At 40.2% G+C, this 19,556-nt stretch overlaps 2 protein-coding genes across 2 annotated transcripts in view; both read left to right on the top strand.

Annotated features, from left to right (window-relative positions):
• The window catches only part of agrn (agrin), a 235,319-nt gene extending 230,705 nt beyond the window's left edge, over positions 1 to 4,614 (top strand). The window contains exons 37-39 of the mRNA XM_020612511.1: positions 400 to 624; positions 1,823 to 1,926; positions 4,405 to 4,614. Of these exons, the coding sequence (XP_020468167.1) occupies positions 400 to 624; positions 1,823 to 1,926; positions 4,405 to 4,565 (490 nt within the window). The 3' untranslated portion in view covers positions 4,566 to 4,614. The remainder of the gene's footprint in view (positions 1 to 399; positions 625 to 1,822; positions 1,927 to 4,404) is intronic.
• Positions 4,615 to 11,536: 6,922 nt separating this feature from the next.
• The window catches only part of ptpn11b (protein tyrosine phosphatase non-receptor type 11b), a 34,281-nt gene continuing 26,261 nt past the window's right edge, over positions 11,537 to 19,556 (top strand). The window contains exon 1 of the mRNA XM_020612576.1: positions 11,537 to 11,714. Within this exon, the coding sequence (XP_020468232.1) occupies positions 11,701 to 11,714 (14 nt within the window). The 5' untranslated portion in view covers positions 11,537 to 11,700. The remainder of the gene's footprint in view (positions 11,715 to 19,556) is intronic.

Below are 19,556 nucleotides of genomic sequence, written 5' to 3'. Positions count from 1 at the left end.
TACTACCACAGCTGTAGCAGTCAGGGGACTGGAGATCAAACAGCTGCCTTAACAACACACACAGTAACACAGGAAGCACTGAGCAGCTCTGGCTCAGTAGGATGTAGGAAAGCTAATAGCAAAACAGCCCCCTGCTTCTGTCTGCATCCTGATTCTCCTGAAAAATCACTGCAATCATTGTCTATTATTATGAGGCTGTAGGCTAAATGTGCTAGCAAGCAGAACCATATGTCATTCTTGAGTCATGGGTAATGTACCCTTAAGACAACAACGGAGTTCACTTGCTTCACAGCTACAAATGACACCAGCACCAGCTGAGCTGTGTCAGCTACACCAAAGTTGAGAACTCTTTTCGATGAATTAGACCAGCAGCTAACTGAAGTATTTCTGCTCTCCTAGTGAGAAGGCTCTGCTGGTGAACAAATTTGAGCTGAGCATCCGGACAGAGGCAACCCAGGGCCTGGTGCTCTGGAGCGGGAAGGGTGTGGAACGCTCAGACTACATCGCCCTGGCTATCGTGGACGGACACGTCCAGATGACGTACGACTTGGGATCCAAGCCTGTGGTGCTGCGCTCTTCGGTGCGCGTCGACACAAACCACTGGATACGCATTAAGGCCAGCAGGTAAGATGGATGAAAGCTTTCACAGTTAGACCAGGATTAGATTAAATCCATATTGTATTTGTGTTGCTGCAAGTGTGTGACGTCTTGCATGAATTCTCCGCTACACACTGATCCCTTGCCCTGAGATGACTGATCAGTTGCAGATTAAAGTTATTTTCAAGCCTTACTTACTGTAAGTATGGTGCATTGCTTAGGCACATTAATTAATGTTTAAAAAGGAAGAACATGACAACATCCCAACACATCTTGGCATAGTGTAGCAAATTTATTGAGAAAACAAATGATTAAAAGAAATAAAAATTCACAACAGCATCTGTATTAACACATACTGTACATTGTATACAGACAGTACACTCATTACATACAGTGCATTGAGGTACTAACTAATGAGGTTTTACACATACAAAAGATAATAGAAGTAAAAAAGTATGTAAACCTACATACTTGCATAAATAAATAACCCTTAGAATAGACACAGGTTTTAGCATGCAAGCAGCAATACATTTTGCCACACAGTGATGTCACTTTAATGGATCACTTCTTTAGAAACAAATGAACTGCCTCAACTTAAAAAATGACCCACTTAACACCCTTCTATGTGATTTCTGCTTTATCGCTGCTCAGCATTTGCTTTCAGTATGGCTGTGAATGGTAGTATGGGGGATAATTAGATTGGTTTCATCATGTAAACAAGAATAATTAATCAATCCAATCAAAGCTGCTGCATCCATTTCAAGCAGCGATTTGGACAAATTTCATCATGAATTACTGGAAGATGACATAATTTACAGTAGATGCTGATGATGGCGTATGTCACAGCACGTGTCATACAGCTCACATAGTTACACAGCTATCTGTGTTTGCCACTTGCCTTTAATGACTCTCTCTTTGTAGGAAACCCACTTTAGCGGGTTCCAATTAGCACCATCATCGCAAATCTTTAAGTGTGTGCTAATGCATAAAACAAAGCCACCTAGAACGAATGGTTCTTTATCAGCATCTGTTCGCTGGTGGACAGGCACATTTAGAACGCTGCTTGGCAAGACAGTTATGTGAGTGCTTAGTGTGCTGGCAGTGGAGCAATGGGGTCTTGATGCTTCAGATTAAATGAAACTGCAATTTACAGCTATTCAGTGTGACATGCATGCATCAGGCTAACGTCCAACTGCATCTCTCTCTGTTTCTTTCCCCTCTTTAGAGCGCTCAGAGATGGCTCTCTACAGGTTGGCAATGAGGCAGCAGTAACAGGGTCATCGCCTTTGGCAGCAACACAGCTGGACACAGATGGAGCACTCTGGTTGGGTAGGTGCCTATAAATATTAAAAAGTAAAAGAAAACTGTTATTCAGACTTGAAAATGTGTCTACAAATGCCATGTCTGTAGTAATTTTTCATCCTAACCATTGGTAGAAGGTTGACAAAATGAGCAATGAACTCATTGGCATTGCAGAGGATAAGCAGCATCTCTGTCAGGGGAAAATGATTGCAGTTTGAGTAGAAAAAAAAATGTCCAGACCTGTTCGGGTATTGAGCTGAGGAATGAAAGGCTATCTGACTAACTCAAAACTTGCCTGCTCTCCTGAATTGAAAATGACCAAAGTCCACCAGTTATCTACTTCGAGTTCAATTTGGACTGAACTTGGCTCAGAGAAATATTTTTTAAAGAACACACACTGCACAGCAGGATGGAACCTTCTGAGGAAATAACATAGAAGATGGGCAGTGAAATCAAATCAGACTTTTCTTTAAAATGCAAAGTGCATAGCAGCAAAGAGGCAGGTTTGAGAGGAGAAGTAGCCCGGGTGACATTTGAGAGATGGTGCGTGTAGAGGTGCGGCTATGCACTCAGGTACAAGTATGCAAACATACACAGGGAGGCAGTGCAGTGGAACAGGTGCTGAGCAGTCCCTGCAGCATGAACACATAATCCTCACACAGCTCTCTCATGAAGGGCCCTGCTTCTTATAAATCCCCTTTTCACTGTTCATCATTAATTCATCTGTAACTTGCATGAAATTAGCCCTGTCGATCCCTAATTTGTAGGCGCACAATCCCATTAAAAGGGGGCAGAGACAGGGGATGTAAAGACTGTGAGGCGGATGTGAAGTCTCAGACCTACAGATTAAAAAGAGAAGACATGGAAGAGATGGTGAGATGATTAATGTGGGGGGACTAATATAAAAAGAAGAAAGAAAGAGGATACAAGACATGGACAGTGTAGATAACAGAGAGGAAGACAGTGACAGAGCTGGCACGGCAGCAGGTAGAACATCAGAAAGTGTGGTCAGCCTGTCTCCATTTAAGATCTCATGAAATTAAGAATAAAGATGTTTAATTTACTGAGAAAGACACTAATGACTACTTTGGGTGTACGGGCTGAGAAGAGTAGCTCAAAACACCATCAAAAAGGAAACGGAGCCAGCCGCATACCCTGCAATTAGGTCATCAGTTCTTCAGTAACATATGAGACTTTGTTGAAAAAACTGTATAGAAGTTTGGATTATTTGAAATAGAACAGTAGGTGCTAAAAAAAATTTAAATAAAATGAAGTTGAAGAAAAATGAAAAGTACAAGGCGCTGAAACATTTGCTTTGAAGTGCAAATCCATGATATTTTTTTATTAATAAATGTCTAGTTTTATATTTTCTGCGACTGAAAGATGCAACCACGAGTGAGTGAACGTGCATGCAGTTCACAGATGTGTTACAGCTAAGAGCATCTGTGAACTGGATGAAACTACATTAATTAGATACATTTATAATTAACATATTTTCTCACTTAAATCTTGTGATGGGCTTTTTAACCATTTAGTTTGGGCCTCCATCTCACTATGCTGGGATTTGATTGTGTTTTTGCTCCTCACAGCATTTAAACATTTGGTTAAAACAAAACGGCACCATTTCCTCTCAGAAACAGTGACCGAGAACAACACATTTCACAGGAGATGACTTCTTTGACTGAAAGTAGTTTCACATTGGCTGAACTGACCTTTAACATTTGTGTTTGGGCTACAAGGTCAGATGCAGGAAGTGATTTATTTTATGTCAGTCAAAGTGAAGTTGAAGAACCCAGACTTAGGAAAAGCTGTCACTGTTTTGAATACACAGCTGGATGCACTCTGGGGAGTTTACAGTGAGCTCAGCACTAAAGACGGAAACAAATTAATTATAGTAAGGATATTAGGTTTTCATAATTTTTATACTCTTGTCACCTCCTTTCATTTGTAGCACATCTCTGAGCACTTTGTTCATTGTGTCAAATTAAAAGAACCTTTTCTCTCATCTATTAGTTTTGTCTGGCTGGAGGGTGGCTCGTTTTCACCGTGATCACAGTGCTTTGACTAATAAAGTGTCATCCTGTCGTGTCCATCAGCTGCTGATGGTAGCTAGTAGCTCTGGGGGAGCTGAGACATTAACCCTTAATGATGTCATCAGGGGATATCATAGACTGGGCTTCAAGATAAAAAACAGAAATTCTGTGTTACAAAGTGGACGTGTGTTTGAAAGATGTGTCAGGGTAGGGTCAAAGAAACAGTGCTATTAGCAATATAACAGAAATGTAGCCACCAGCATTTTTGGTGCTTGACCTCAGCTGAATACCTGAAGATTCCCTCTAAAACACATAAAAACTAGTTGCTTCTTTAGAGAGCCAAGCTGTTTAACTTGCCTTTATTTGCAATAATTATTCTGTCTTACTCACTGTTGTTGTTTCTTAATGTTGTTGTTTATGTACAGGATGCTGTTTCATCCTCATATTAACCCCTGCCTCCGTCTTCCCTCAGGTGGTCTGGAGGAGCTGGCGGTGGCCCGTCGGTTGCCAAAGGCCTACAGCACCGGCTTTGTTGGCTGTATCAAGGATGTGGTGGTGGACGGCGTGGAGCTCCACCTGGTGGAGGATGCCTTAAACAGCCCCAAAATATTGCAATGTCCTGCCGCCAAATAACCCGTCAAAGACAAAACATTGAGAGAAGCAGAGAAAATACAGAACCCCTCCCACCCACTCCCTCCATAGCGCCCATGTCTCCTGCTGTAATTATTTTCTATTTTTGTATACTTTTCATTGCCTTTTATATGAAAAGAAAATGAATATGTTGTTTTAATTTTGGTTTTATATATTTTGTTCTTTTTTTTACCTATACCACACCGTTTTTCTTTACTGCCCTGACTCTTCACCTTCTTCTAAAAGCAGGCATCTCTGTGGAAAAGAGATATTTTAATCTCGTCAGTTTTGTTGTTTTAAAACAAACGCCAACTTAGAAAAAGGCCTGCTCCTTTTCCTCGCTCATTACTTGAACGATGGTGGACCTTGCCGATGATCTCTGGTTACTGCCTTGTCTTGGTGCCATATCCACCATCCACATTCCCCAAGCATGGCCTATACATGATACTGTATATATAGACATACATTCCCCCCATGAGAGCTGGACGCAGTGTACGCTATAGCCAGTGTGTAGTTCTGTGATGCTGCAGCCAGCTGGCATCTACAATCAAGAAACTCTGTGTTCAGCTCTGGTAGTCCACTGTATTTGCCTAACGGGACTTTTCAAATATCAGCCAAGCTGCTTCAGTAAGAAAATACACAGTCGACCATTTGATCAACCCCCATCTCATTGCAGCAAAAAAAAGGAAAGAAAGAAAGAAAAACTATCCACTTGATCTGAAACCCATCAGAGCCTTTAGTTTTGAAATATGACTCACTAACACTGCAACCCGACATGACGGAGAGAGCGCTGTGTTCTACAATGACTCGCATTTCATTAGTCATATGTCAAGACATGAATCATAGACATGAATTAATGTTATATATAAATATAGAGTATATAAATAAATACCTGAGACTGTGAATATGTAAGATGGGTTCTCTTTGACGAGTTGTGCGTCACATGTACTGTTGTGCATTCTGTTTTACAATCAGCAGACGAACTAGTGATGACCACTATAAATGCATGCACTTCTACAGTGTTGGTTTGAATTTGGATTGTGTTTGTTTTTTTATTTCATTTTATTCTTTAAAAAAATTGTAATTTGAAAAATGTCATTTTCTTCTTTGTCTTTGCATTGACCACAACAATTATTTCCGCTGATGTGATTTCAGAAACTGCAGAGCTCAGACGTTTTATGCTTGTTTGTTTTCTGTATCTTTTTTTTTTTTTTTTTCCTTTGGTTTTTTTTCTAAATTTTTCTTGGGGGCAGTTAGTTTTGCAGGACCTTGAACAGTGCATAAGGAGAAGAGTTGTTACCATATCTGACCTTAAGGAGGTGCTGAGGGCAAAGACTGCAGAAATGGACAGGCTGAAAGCAAGCGAGGAGAGATCTTATCAAGGGGAGAGCTACTACTCTTGGGAATATACTGTCAAACAGCCAACACAAAAAAAGCTTCAACAAAACTCTGCCAGAGATTTAATTTCCTTTCCTGTTTGACTTAGGAGCATTCCTGGATGAGGTTATTTTTTTATTTTTTATTTTATTATTTTTTTTTTTTGGCTGAGAGAGAGAAGAACGTGATTTTGTGACCGGTCAAAGCCATAACAGCCACAGAAATGGGAAGACCTGCATTATCCTACAGTACTTGCAAAATAACATAGCAACGCATGAGTTTGTATCACTAGTGCAAATTTGGTAGCATTCAGTGAACTGATGCAATGTGGAGTCGTCTTTGCTGAACCACAATAAGCTGCGCTGACTGACTTACAGACACTCATTTTGATATGAGAACCTTGGCAATATTCAAAGCCAAAATCATGCCTGTTCATGGTTGAGTGTCAATGGTCTTGTACTATTTTTTCTTTCTTAAGTTCTTAATTGTGTTTCCCTTCTTTAAATCATCAAGCAGTTTGTTTTGTACAGCCCTGCAATTTTTAAGTGTAAATTTAGCAATTGTGTGATCTGTGGAGGTTTGTTTTAGTAATATACACTGGAATCATGTCTGACTTGTCTTTTCACCCACACGATGATACACTTATGTACAATGGGGGAAGGGTAGCCCCAAAGCTATAACTGTGCTGTATGTAGTCAAGCTCAGAGTGTCCACACCAGACCAGGAAAACCCCTTTTTTTTGGTTTCACATGACACATTTTAATTTCCCCACTCACTTATTAACCTTTACTGGTCTTATTTTACCACACTGTACTTTGCATTTGGCCCATTCAGGGGGTAACACTTACTACAGAAGAGAATCCTGTGTATTTAGATGGACTCTAGAACAGTAAAGACAGTTGCAGTCTGTGGTTTGGGTGGAAACGATGAATTGCCTTAAAAACATGTCACCCCAACTCTAAACGGGTGACAAAAACATCACCCATGTAACTGTTTCCTTTCTTTAGCCAGTGTATTAGCCTCATCCCCATAATGTAAATGAGTAATACAAATTAATAATGACTAGTATGCTAGTAATAATGCTATACACACACAAAAAAAATTGCAGAGGGCCTCAGCAAACTACCCCTCTGGCTTTTTACAAAAAAAATCTTCTATTTACTGTTTTTTTGAATCTGTTTTCTTTCTGTTTCTTATTTATGTCTACACGTGGATTACCCTCCATGTCTGGCCTCTGTAAACTACTGTCTGACTGCGCAAACCTCCTCAAAGGGCAGTGCACCAAGAGAGATTGGCATGACCTGAACATTACTAACTTTGTCTTGTGTTCCTACCACCATGAAATAAAATGTCAACCAAACAGAGCTCCGTCTTGTTAGCTGCCTTGATTTTGTCGTTGTCTGAACTTGATTTGCATTTCGCTGAATCTAATCTTAAACGGTAAGGTGGTGTAGTGTAATTCTATATTTTTATTGTCAGTAAACTCTGGAAAAAGCTTAAACCCAGCATCTTTCAGTACTTTCCGACTTCCGTACACTGTCCGTTGCTCGTAACCCCAAGTTCCTTCTGAAGATGTTCATGTTTAAAACTGGGTCACAAATATAGCCTTTAAAAAAGGTTAAGTCATTTCCTAACAGCAGAGCACTGTAGTTTTTAGCAAATATTACTCAAGCAGCAGTAAATAGTGCATTTGTTTGGGCAGATTTTGAGCTGCAAATGAAAACTACTGCTAGAGTATTATGGTGCCGGGGTGGTATATGTGGTTTTGACTCAAAATACAGTACAGGGCTCAATGTAAAGGGTGGCAGTTAATTCTTGACATTGGAAACCGTAGCTGAAGAAAGTCTTCTCCAGACAACGCTAATTAGTGGATGTTGAGTTTTTGAACTTATGGCCTTGTTCATAATAATTAGGGATCATAGCTGCCAGTTCACTGGTGTGACTCTTTGGTGTGTTTTAATAGTTTCTGAACACCAACTTAGCTCTGCCGCACAGAAGAATAAGTATCAGGCTATGGAGACACAGAAAACAATTGGCAATAAGTCAGTCTGTTGTTGGATTTATCCTGTTCATGAATGTTCTTAACAATCAGAACAATACAGAAAATCAGCAACTTTATAACCTGTTTTCTCTGAGACTGAAAATATTGCAGCTTTTGTGTTAATGACAAATTTACATATCTGTTGAATGAAACCATGTTTTGATTTTGGAATTAAATTTTTGGCTTGCGTAGTAGTAGTTTATTTTATCAAACACATTTTTGCCTTTATTTGACAGTGGACTGCACACAGGTACAGACAGTCAATGTGGGGCATGACAAGCCACAACCGGAAGCCAACAGTTGACATGGCAATTATGTGGCATGCACCATTTGGCTTGAAGGAGAAAGCTAGAGAGTGAACATGCTCATATCTTTTTTGTTTGCCCTAGGACAATTCAATACAAATAACAAATAAGGAATGTGACATTGAAGCGGTTGTATACTCTGCAGGTAATCAGTGAGCTATCTAATGATAAGGAAGTGACCCCACCTAAGAGGATTTTTTGTATATGTGCAGATCCAGGACATTTAAGAAATTGTTTAAGTACAACTTGTTGAAAAAACTCAATTATTGCATGAATTCACTGTGTCTCCTATTCATTGCTTGCTTTGCCTCTAGACACCTGCATATATGGAGGCAATCACACGCCAAGACTTCCATCTGTGGTCTGTCTTAATGAGTGTTTTCTGCACATTTTGACTGAGGCGTCCAAGAAAAAACAGCATTTTTCCAAATCACAAGCAATTTAAGCCACAGCACTTGTATGTACATCAATACACAGCATTTCTGGCTGCAGTAATGTTTATGTCTTATACTTTAAATTGCCTACAGCAATCTCTGGTGGATATTGTTAATTGAAAGCATAGAATTCAAGAGAAAAAAGCAGCTGCTGCACAGTGTCATACATCATTCAGCACATCCTAGGTTTGTCTTGAGTGTTTTCATTAAGCCTGAGATTTAATGAGTTTAAAATATTCCCTGATAATGACAGAGAAGGACACTGGGATCTTCTGTTGTGTTAATTAAAACTCTATGAAATGGTGTAGATAAAATAGTTTTGTCCAGTAGGTGATCCTTCTGGGCAAAGACATATTCCAAGTTAATAACTGTAAGTTGTTCAATTAAAATAGGAATTGATCTCAAAACAAAATAGGACATCCATATATATAGTCACATAATAAAATACAGGATTGCTGCTATCGGCGTCCTGGGGAGCAAGAGGGTTGAGATGGTCTGGGGTGCCTTTTGGTGGACACAGGATTCACAGAACGACACTGAAAGCTCATTTCAATTCATATTGTGAGTCTTTCAGAGATGCAGCAAAAGCAAGAACTCCAAGGGAGCCAAAATATTTTAAGATGTGTTTTCCATGTTGGGGAATGAAATCTGTTCAAGTGTCAAAGTGGAGTTTTGAATTATGCAACAAACTCAGTCTCTCTGGATGAAATTTGATCAAATATTCCAACCTGAGCCAAGCACAGGCCCAAGAGTCCAACAGTAACTATGACATTATCAAAGATGGTGCAAACTGTTCTTAGAAGATCACTTAGAAGCTCCCCTAAAATAAAAGACCTCACCCATATCATACTACACTTCACCCTCTTTTGGGAAATAAAGCTCCTTTTTATCGTTTTATGTCCAAATGGTAATAAAAGTTCTTTCTCCCTGACAAGACTCCAGCTGCCCAGCTGCAGCAGTCTCTGTATAAGTCCTCTTTGTTTCCCTTTCCAGATTTTTTTTCAAGCTTTAGGCAGGGGTCAAAGGCCACAAGCCCACAGAAGCAGCCACCTCAGGGTAGATGGGACATCCTGGTTTACATTACTGTGAGTGTGAAACTAGGCTTTGTGTTTGTGACTCTGTTTGTCCCTCCTAGACTCAACAGGACATCCGTTTGCATGGTCATAAAAAGTGACTACTGCAGCTCAGCTTTTTCCACTACTACAATTTTGAGTCTTCTTCCACTAATGATCACATCAGTGGTTTTGCATGTTGTAGTAGGTTCATTACAAATTATGTATTTTCTACATACTTTATATCACAAGTAACAATTTAGCACCCTAACCCCACTATTTTGTTTTAGAAATGTGACTATGTTCTGCTTCCCTTACAGGTATCAGTTGTTTTCTATTCATTTCCCTATGGTTTGAAAATCAATCAGGACACTCTTGCAACTGGCTTGAGTTGTGTTTTCCATCAAGTGTACATTCTTATTTTTCAAAGGTTCATTATTTTTGTTGATGCAGTGTCTTTTCAAATTAATAGGCACTTAAACTACAATACCAGACAACATGTCATGACTAGTTGGAATCACTTTCCCAACAGAAAAATACATTAAACACAGCTTGCCTGACCTTTTAGTGCATGCAGAAGCCAAAGTGTTTCCCCCAATTATCTCCCAGAATATTTGCCTTAGGCACAAAAACTCATTTCCCATTATCCTTTAAACCAACACCTAATATACAAAGGGCATTTCACCTGCCTAACAAATGGTAATGACTTTGTTTTTTAGTCCCTCAGTCTTGTATCAATCACATTTAGCATTAAACATGAAATGTGCATTCAGTGTTATTCCAGCATTAAGCTATTTCTCACCCTCTTCATCAATTTCACCTCCATATTGATCAGACAGTAATGCCCCCCCACTGTGTGACAGAATCATTTGAACTGCTCACCAGACCCAAACAGCAAACCCAATGTTCAGTTCCTATCTATCCTGCCTGAAGTACATTGCATCTGGCACTTTGACAACAGAAATTCCACAGAGAGGAGAAATTCCCACTCTATCATCTCAGTGTTTGTCTGTAGGCTGCAACTGGGCCAAACAGTGAAGAAGTAAATCCATAGATGTGAAGCCCGTGGGCTCACAGACAACTGCATAAGCACATCCATCCATCCCCCAGTAGATTAACCCACACTGATAACCACAAGGTGGTGATGTCAGTGTCACTCTGCCTCTCTTATGCCTCTCCCCCACCACCTCCACCATCCTCCAGAGCTGGGAGGTTGCCCCATCTATAACAAGAGAGAAGGTGTAGACCAGCTTTATTCCTCACAAGACAACAGCAGATCTTTACAATAGCAAAACAGTGTTCATTACTGTTTGGTTCATAAATTGATGGACAAAAATAAATTAATTAATACTGAGAACAAGCCTTTAGTTTACACTACCCGAACAAGAAATCTTGTAAATTACACGTTTGCATATAATAAGTAAACTGACCCAAATATTTAGATGTGACTGGCTACAACAACAAGATATACTATTTGAAAATACTACGAATTTGTTAGTTTAGAAAAAAGTACAAGTACAAGCCAAAATTTGTAATCCGAGACATTTCTTTATGCCACATAAATTATTACGTATGGCCCATTTCGTTTTATGACTAGAAATAAATGTTGAAAAAAAAATATTAAGCATAAATATTGCTGTGCATAGGTGGGAAAGTTATAGCAAAAAATAAATATGGTAATAAACAACATTCAAACATAATATAAGGAGGGCTGTTTTATAAAGGTGGTAATTAAATTCACCTGCTACGGATTTCTCGTTAAATTAGCCTTGAAATGAGGCCTTTGTTTTGAAAGGGACAACCGGAAGCCGTGTCTTCAGTTATGTATGGCTCCACAAGCAGATTCAACAGATTTCACACTGTTGTCAGCGACTCAACTGAGACACGAAGGGAACGTTTAAGGACAGCTGACAGCTTACAGAAACTGCTATGACATCTCGCAGGTAAAGTCGGGTTTGTGTTTTCAAACTGTCATTAATCCCATTTTATTATTTACCGGCTTTTTTACACTGTACAAGCGCTCAGAGATTGTGCGGGTGAGACTGAAGTAAGGCAGAAAGCAGGGGCGCCTCAACCTTTTCCATAGCACAGATCCCAAATTTCACCAGAGGATACTTCACTGTGTGTTTCTCATATTAATTATGAATTAGCATGGAGGTATATCAACAGGTTTTGCTTAGAATAGCGGTAGGACTAGTGGTGACCAAAAGCTTTGGTTGAACCCCGGAGTTTTCTTTAATATAGCTACCTGCTGCAGTGGAATTGAATTAACGTTAATTAATTGAATTAACCGGAATTGAAGTAAAGTTAAGCATCAGTTAGCTTTGTTTACCTGGTTTGCATTCACTTGAGTTTTTTTGTGCACGTGTTTTGGGTTTATTTCTGAGCTGCAGCTAAGTCAGAGCTTACATTTAATATGAACATTACTCATGCCCTCTTCCATACATAGAGCAAGTTTTTATTTTAGGCTTTACACTGTTATAGTGTGTTGCTGTGTGTTTCTCCTCTCTGCCCTGTCTTTGTCTCTTTCTGCACAGTGCAGTAAACTGGTTTAAAGCTTCCTGTGGATCTGCACAGAAAGCATTTTAGTTCAGTCCATAGCAAACTTTTAAAGGGTACTGTAGTGAAACACCAGATAAACCTAAAGTTTTAGGTCTCCATTAATGTATTGTTTAGCAATAATTCAAGTGCATGTTATTATCAAATGGAGCTTAAAAGCAACAAGTCCAAAACATTAGAAACTAATAGTCTGTTTAAGCTGACAGCTTTGCTAAGTGTTGTTAGTCAGTAAATGTGTGTGTGTGTGTGTGTATTCTGCCTCCCAACAATAACTCTGTTCTCTTATATATTATTAACCACCTGTGGTAATGATCTGTGGAGCTCACTGAAGCATTGACTATCTTAGCTGTGAGGAATTAAGAGCTACGGGAAGCTGTGCTGGACACCGTAAACCTCAATAGAAACAAATATGCAGTGATAATTTGGAATTTGACTTTTTGGTTCATATAAAGACTGATTTTTGTTCTCCTAGCTAGGCCTTTTGAGGTACTTGTTTGTAAACAGTAAGCTAATGTTACTTGCCGTGTAATTGAAAGTAACCTAATGATGAATTGAAATGTTTTTGTTATTGGTCATTTGGTGTGGAATGTGAACTGATGCAGTAAAATGCAGCTATTTAAATTCTGACACGTGTTTCTAGTCCACATCCTAACTAGTAGTCCTTTCAAGTGTAACAGCTGTTCTTCCCGATCAAGATTTTTATGCAAGGTGACCTCTGAAATGTTGATTTCAGCACTCTGTCATCTCTTGACCATTATGGCTGTTGGAGATTTAATAAAATGCAGTGTTGGCAGTCAGAATTTAGAGTTGATACAACTAGTCTACCGCTAGCTTACGCTTTGTATCATAATTTTTGACATGTGACTGTTGTGCCCCGTATGCCTATGGGAGGTAAAGTTGCGATGGTGAAATAGTGATGTTGAGGTTCAAAGGCCAGCTGATTAGTCCAGCTTTACAATACACAAAGCCATTGACTTCTCTCTGACAGAACAAAGGCTGTTGAATCCTGGCCATGTTATTTGGAAAAATAGGATTTTTTTTTTTTTTCCCCACAATAGAATCTAGCTGGCTTAAACCTCCAATACATCAAAGTGAGTTTGGAAGCATTTCACTCAATGCCCCAACCGTCGGGCCGGCTGGGGCATTAAAGGAAAGTTCCACTATTACAACACAGAATTTCCGTAATCCTGGTCCATGGCATTAGTTCATGTAGCTGCTTACAGGAAAATATGTACAGTTTTGTTTAGAGTGATACTGTGTGTATGACTCAGCTTTGCATAAACTATCAGGTTCATTGTAAACTTGCTGCAGCAACTAATTATTCATCAAGGATGTTGGCAGGTCTTCCTGACTTGATTATCCCCTGTATTTACTTCATGCTGCACCTGAATACACAGATGAAGCGCTTCAACAAATTGTGCGTGTCCTTCTTATAAAGTAAGAGGATTATTTTTGTACAAAGAACCAACAGTCATTTGACTAATACAATAGAAGGTTTGGGTTATTACCTTTAAAATTTCATTTCACTTTTCACTCACTGTGTAAAAGTTGTCATCATTAGACACCATTGTAAAAGCTTCTCTAGTGGTGCCCTCTTGTCCAAAATTATAATTCTGGTGGGTAAGATATGTTGCAACCGGTGGGAATAGTGGAACAAAATGGCTACTGGTGCAGTAATTTCCCACTTTATCACTAGAGTTGCCACAGGGCCAAAGCCACCAGCAGGCTACAGTAAGAACAGAGGAGGAAAACACTGAAACAAAGTTCCAAAACTGTTTTCTTCTCTGTTAGTTTCCATAGCTTGTCGCTGGCTGACACACATACGACTGTTGCTCTGTGGCTCAGTCTGTGCTTCCTGAGCTGACATACCACAGGGGAACAATATGCGTGCTGCCGTGCTGCTGTGACCGACCTGCTCTCCTTTTGATGATGATATCACTTAGACTCCCCACTTCAAGAAGGCCGGAGGGTTCTGTGTACTTTCTCCTTGTTGTTTTAAAGATTTATGAAAGGTTAAGAATTCTGTGTAATTGCACTATCAACATAATTGAGCATTCAAGTGAGTTCGGGCCCAGAGAGAGTAATAGGCTAATGATGCAGGCTTATTTTACACTGGTGTCCCATTTTTATTTTTGCTGGTTGATTCCGTGTAGTATTACAAACTTTCCACTATTGGAAACCACCTCTGCTGCCCCTTTGTTTATGGAACAGACCTCGTCTGTCACTGAAGCTCATTTGACCAGCTGAGAACAGTGAGTCAGTTTGCTCGATAAGCCCACAGGAAAACAACAGCCCATGTGGAGGAATAAGATAAAGCTGCCAACGTTTCCAGGAGTGCTCCAAACCAACCATTAAAGTTGTCAGAACATTAAAGTTGTCAGCCCTACCTGCTCATGATCGTGGTGTGCTTAAACATTTAAGGAAATTGGGCCTGCTTTTGCAGGTTTATGTAAAATACCAGTAAACTATCAGAGCTGCATTCCTCCCAGACTGAGCCATTTAAATCCAAGCTCAGATTTGATCCGGCTTTTACTGCCTCACCTGCTGTTGTTTTGGAGTCTTTTCCTTGGATAAATGACTTTAAGTCATGCTCAGTTGAATGTAACTCACTGAGAAGTGCTGTCCTCTCACTGTATTCAACCAGTGAAATGGGTAGGATGGTAAAGTGGAACAAAGTGAAGGCCTCTATTATGATTTACCACTTTAAAATAACTTCTTTTTGACAGCGGATCAATGCTTGGGTAAACTGGCAAGTTTGTCACAAAAGCAATTTGCTTAACACTGTGTTTGCTACATGGGGTTTCTCTTTACTGCAGGTGAGCATCACTTTCAGTGGTTTAAATTAGAGACGCAATTGTGACTTCATTTTCTGACATGTCGATTCTGATTTTCTTTCCAAGAACTAATGAAAATTTAAATTTGTAATATATTGTATAAAAACTTTACTCCTTCACCTTTTTTTGAACAAACCTCTAAACTAAAATATTGCAGTATTTGTACTTCTCCATTTATCAACAGGTGCAACAGGTACCAGAAACAGGACAGCCTCACTTCAGGTGCATGCAAGATGCTACGTGCTGTCTTAAACATTCAAGCTAGTTTGTCCTTTGCACAATAAATGAGATGTGGAAAATCTTAGTCAACAATCACCATATATTCGCTTTCAATATATGATCAGTAACATGTTCCTATGGACCAACTGGACCACATCTATAATATGCTGTTCCTGTTTTCTAAACTGTGAAATCCCACTCGTTGAAGGCAATTTTGTGATTCTCCACTTAAAAAAAAAAAAAAAAGGGGGCATCAAAACAGTTTGACCTTGTTCATAAGAAATGTGTTGGGGCAAGATTACAGAGAACTGCACTTTCAAAAGTTGGTTTATTGTACAACAGAAGCTGTATGTAGAGGATCAAAATGATGAAGATTTCAATCACGAAACTAGCAAAAGCATACTGGGCTTCTTGCCTGAATTGGCAAACACAGATTTGGAAACAAAGTGTGGTTTCCAGTTTGTCTGTTGAGAAAAAGTTAGATGTCTGTGAAATAAACACAGCAGTTATTTATTAACTGAGCCACTTTTACCGTGTTTGACGAGTCCTGTTTACTCCCTACAAAAAGTCACAAACTATGGATATCCTGTACTACAAGTTGTTTTTACATGTTCAAACAATTGTTTAACTTCCCTGAAAGCTTTTGACCATTTGTCATGTCACCAATAGCATTTTTGTTAATCAGTCTCTGGTTGGTTACATACTATATGTGCAAGTGTTTTTAAAAAAAAAAAAAAAAAAAAGGCTTGCACATGCGCGGTGATTGACTAAGTTATTTAGCTAATTGTTCTAATCTGACCACCTGGTGCTACAGAGAGCTGAAATATTCAGTGATGGCTGGGTGTGCAGGCTTTGCACCTCGGTAAGTATCTAGAATCATCAGCTGGCCTAAAAATATCTGCAGCATTACCAAAATCCACACCCCAGGGCTTGTCTGTGACAAATATAGCCCGAGCAGAGCCTTTCATGCTACGCTGTGGCTTTTGTCGGTGCGGCCCAGACGGGCTTGCTTTAAATAGCCAACAAGGGCTATATTGAACCTGAGACATTATGTAAGAGGGTAGAGTGGTGACTGGATGTACATTGGACCCGTTTCCCCTTAACCAGCCTGAGGCCTAACCTGCAGCTGCCTCTGCTATTGTACAGTGTCCCGTTAGTGTCTTGTCATGTAAAACCATACGATCTGAAATCTGTCCTGTCCCCTGTCTCTCTTTCTCACTGCCCAAGGCCAGATGCAGGGAGTCGGGGCGCCTGCTGTTTGTCAAAGGGAATCCTATTCTTGGAAAACCCTGAGTCACTCTTGCAGTCATGATCTAAGGAGGGGGGTGAGAGAGAGAGAATACATACGGGGTTGTACAGGAAGGGCATGCTGTTCAGTCTGCTTTTTAAACGCCTCTCAAAATCAGCTCGGTCTGCAGTGCTACACATCAGTCATGTCACACAGTCTGAGTTTATTGTCCTAATCCTGTTGTAATGCTGTGGCAGATTATTTAACAAGTGATTAGCTTTAAAATATGAAGGGTTTTTTTTGTGTGTGATTAACTGCGGACACCCCACAATGTACATTTAATAGTAATTATTGGCAAAGCCCGGTATCACAAGGGTGCAAACATTGAACTACGTGTCAAAATAAGTCTGTGTCCTATTTTACTTCTTTGACGGTATCTAGACAAATATAGCCAATAAGCATTTAAACTAATTATCAGCAGATAATGAGGTGGGAGTCACTGAGTGATGGAAAAAAAAGAAGCAGCATATTGAATTATTGCACAACATATGGAGGCCTAAAGGGTTCACCGCTTCACCTTTTGCAAATATTATTGTTGTATATTACATTCTGTGGCTAAAATTGTCATTTTTGCTCAGCGGTCCCCTGTACACTCAGCAGCCTATAGTAACAATAACAAACACTTTTTTTTGACAATTTTGCAAGTTTTATTAAAAACTAGAAACTGAAATCTTTCATTTCTAAAGGTTTTCAGACCATTTTGCTGTGGCACTGGTCGGGTGCTTTCTGGTTTCTTGAAATGTCCCAGAAATGATTTCTAGATATAAGATGAAAGAGGATAATTAAGTAATTTTCTTGTTTGTGTTCTGTTGGTAGAATGGAAACTATTTTTCATTGTTTCATTTCCCCTGGTATCATTCTACTGGGGAAGTCAAAAGGTTAAAACATTGGCTGCCTCTGTGAGAAATATGAAGCTAAAACAATGCTACTGGCCTAAAATTAGTTTTTGCTCTCCAGCCCCATGATGGATTTTTAGAAGAGCTGGTGTTTGTTTTGATCATGTTCTGAACATCAGTTTGGTTGACTTCCAGCTCCTTGTTTTCGCCACTGATGGACAAGACAAACTGTGAATAGTCAGCTTATGTTACCTGGTTGTTCCTGCAAGCTTGTAGGTGTGGTTTTGTTTTCTAACACATTTGTGAATCTCCCTTGCCCACCCCTGCAAACTGAGTAGCCTGATGTCGCACGGCTGGATTGGGAGGTTTAGCTTGGTGAGAGCTAACTATGAGCCGATGCAACTACGCCACACACGATTAGGTGTAATCTCTAGGCACAGGCAACACAGCTGTTGGTTTAGCAACTAGAGAGCAGGGACCTTGTAGCTCTCGCAGACACAGCACCCAAAGGTGCCCTGGTTACACCCAGAGAGAGCTGTGCGAGCTTCCAGATCACACTGTGGGTTTTGGAGCACAGCCACTGATCTGAAGGTGGAGAATAGGTGAAGCTAACAGAGTAGAGCTGGGGGGGGGTTGGACCATTCAACCAGCACCTGTGTCATGCATCTGGGGTGGGGGGGCTGATAGCACTGACGAGCGCTGATATCAGGACTGCTCACACTCGTCCAAATCCCAGATTAAAAGGCCTCCACCCCCTCGTGCTCTCTCTCTGTCGCTCGCCCTGTTTCTCTCTGTCTCCAGCACTCTTGCTAAGCACCCCCCCCTCCCCTGTTCACTTCTGTCATTTCGCTCTGTCTCACTCTGTTTAACTCAGTAACACTTTTACAAGCCCCCACCGCCCTCCCCTTTTGTCTCTATATCTCCCTCGCTGCCTCCCGCCCTCCCTTGTGTAACAGTGCCCAGTGCTGGATTACTAAGATCTGAGGCTGCTGATGCAAGGGGCTGTGGCAGGCTTCGACCAGAATGGTGAGGTAGGGTATGAACAATCCCATTCAACTTTACTGTTCTGCTTTTGGCTAACACACTTTTTAACTTCTCTTCTTCCTTAAACATAATGCCTTGTAGTACTGCTGTAGTTTGCTTAATTTAATACAGAGAAGCTGAAGGAGAACAAGTGAACCTGGGAAAGCGTGTCGGCCTGGTGGTGCAGAACTGTTTGCCCAGTGCAGTCCCTCATTCATGTGCACTGGTGGTTGTGTGGTGGTTGTTTTCAGGAGGTTTGCTTACGAAGGGGCTAAAGGAAGGCTGAGAATTGTGGGCTAAAACTCCCAGGAGAAGGTGCCCCCCCTGCCTTCAGCTGTCTGCAAGCCTGGCAAGGTGAATGCTTGTATAGTAGATGCTGCTGTTGTGGGTTTGCAGTAGCAGTCCAGTGTTGGTATGTGGTTCCAGCCCGTCTACATTGTTTTGATAATTTGATGAGCGACAGCAGTAATGTGATGAGGGATTAGTGACATAGGGCATTTTTTGCACCACTATTTTTCTATATGAATCTGTGTAGGATTAAATACAAAACCATAAATAATCAGCCCACCATCTGACATCCATGACCTGTCAACGGCTCCTCAGTGCAGTGACGTTAATGTGGTGGTCTGTGAGTGTAAGAAAAGGACTGTGACAAGTGGACAAAATATAATCAAAAGATGAGAAATGCCATATTTACTAACCCTAGCAGTCATAAATGGTGTCCATAGCTCCAAAGAGAGGTGGGTGTGGGTATCAGCCAGTAAATCAGCTGGCCCATAACACAGACAGTGGTGTCCTTGCATGGGACGTCTATATGAGACCACTGTAAAATTATTTTAGTCATGATTCTTGAAAAACTAATTTACGGATCTTCTTTAAAATGTGAGTTTACATTGTGTTTATATAAAGACATCTCACCTGTTGCTAATTTAGCAATTTTATACTAAAAACCTTGGCCCTCCTTCATCCAATGGTAAAGGGGTTTCCTCCATTGTACCAAAACTCTAGGTCACATTTTGAATGATA

The sequence above is a fragment of the Monopterus albus genome, unplaced genomic scaffold, assembly GCF_001952655.1.
Source record: "Monopterus albus unplaced genomic scaffold, M_albus_1.0 scaffold126.1, whole genome shotgun sequence".
Lineage (NCBI taxonomy): Eukaryota > Metazoa > Chordata > Actinopteri > Synbranchiformes > Synbranchidae > Monopterus > Monopterus albus.
The sequence above is the reverse complement of the archived record's forward strand: the minus strand, read 5'-3'. Positions and strand labels throughout refer to the sequence as shown.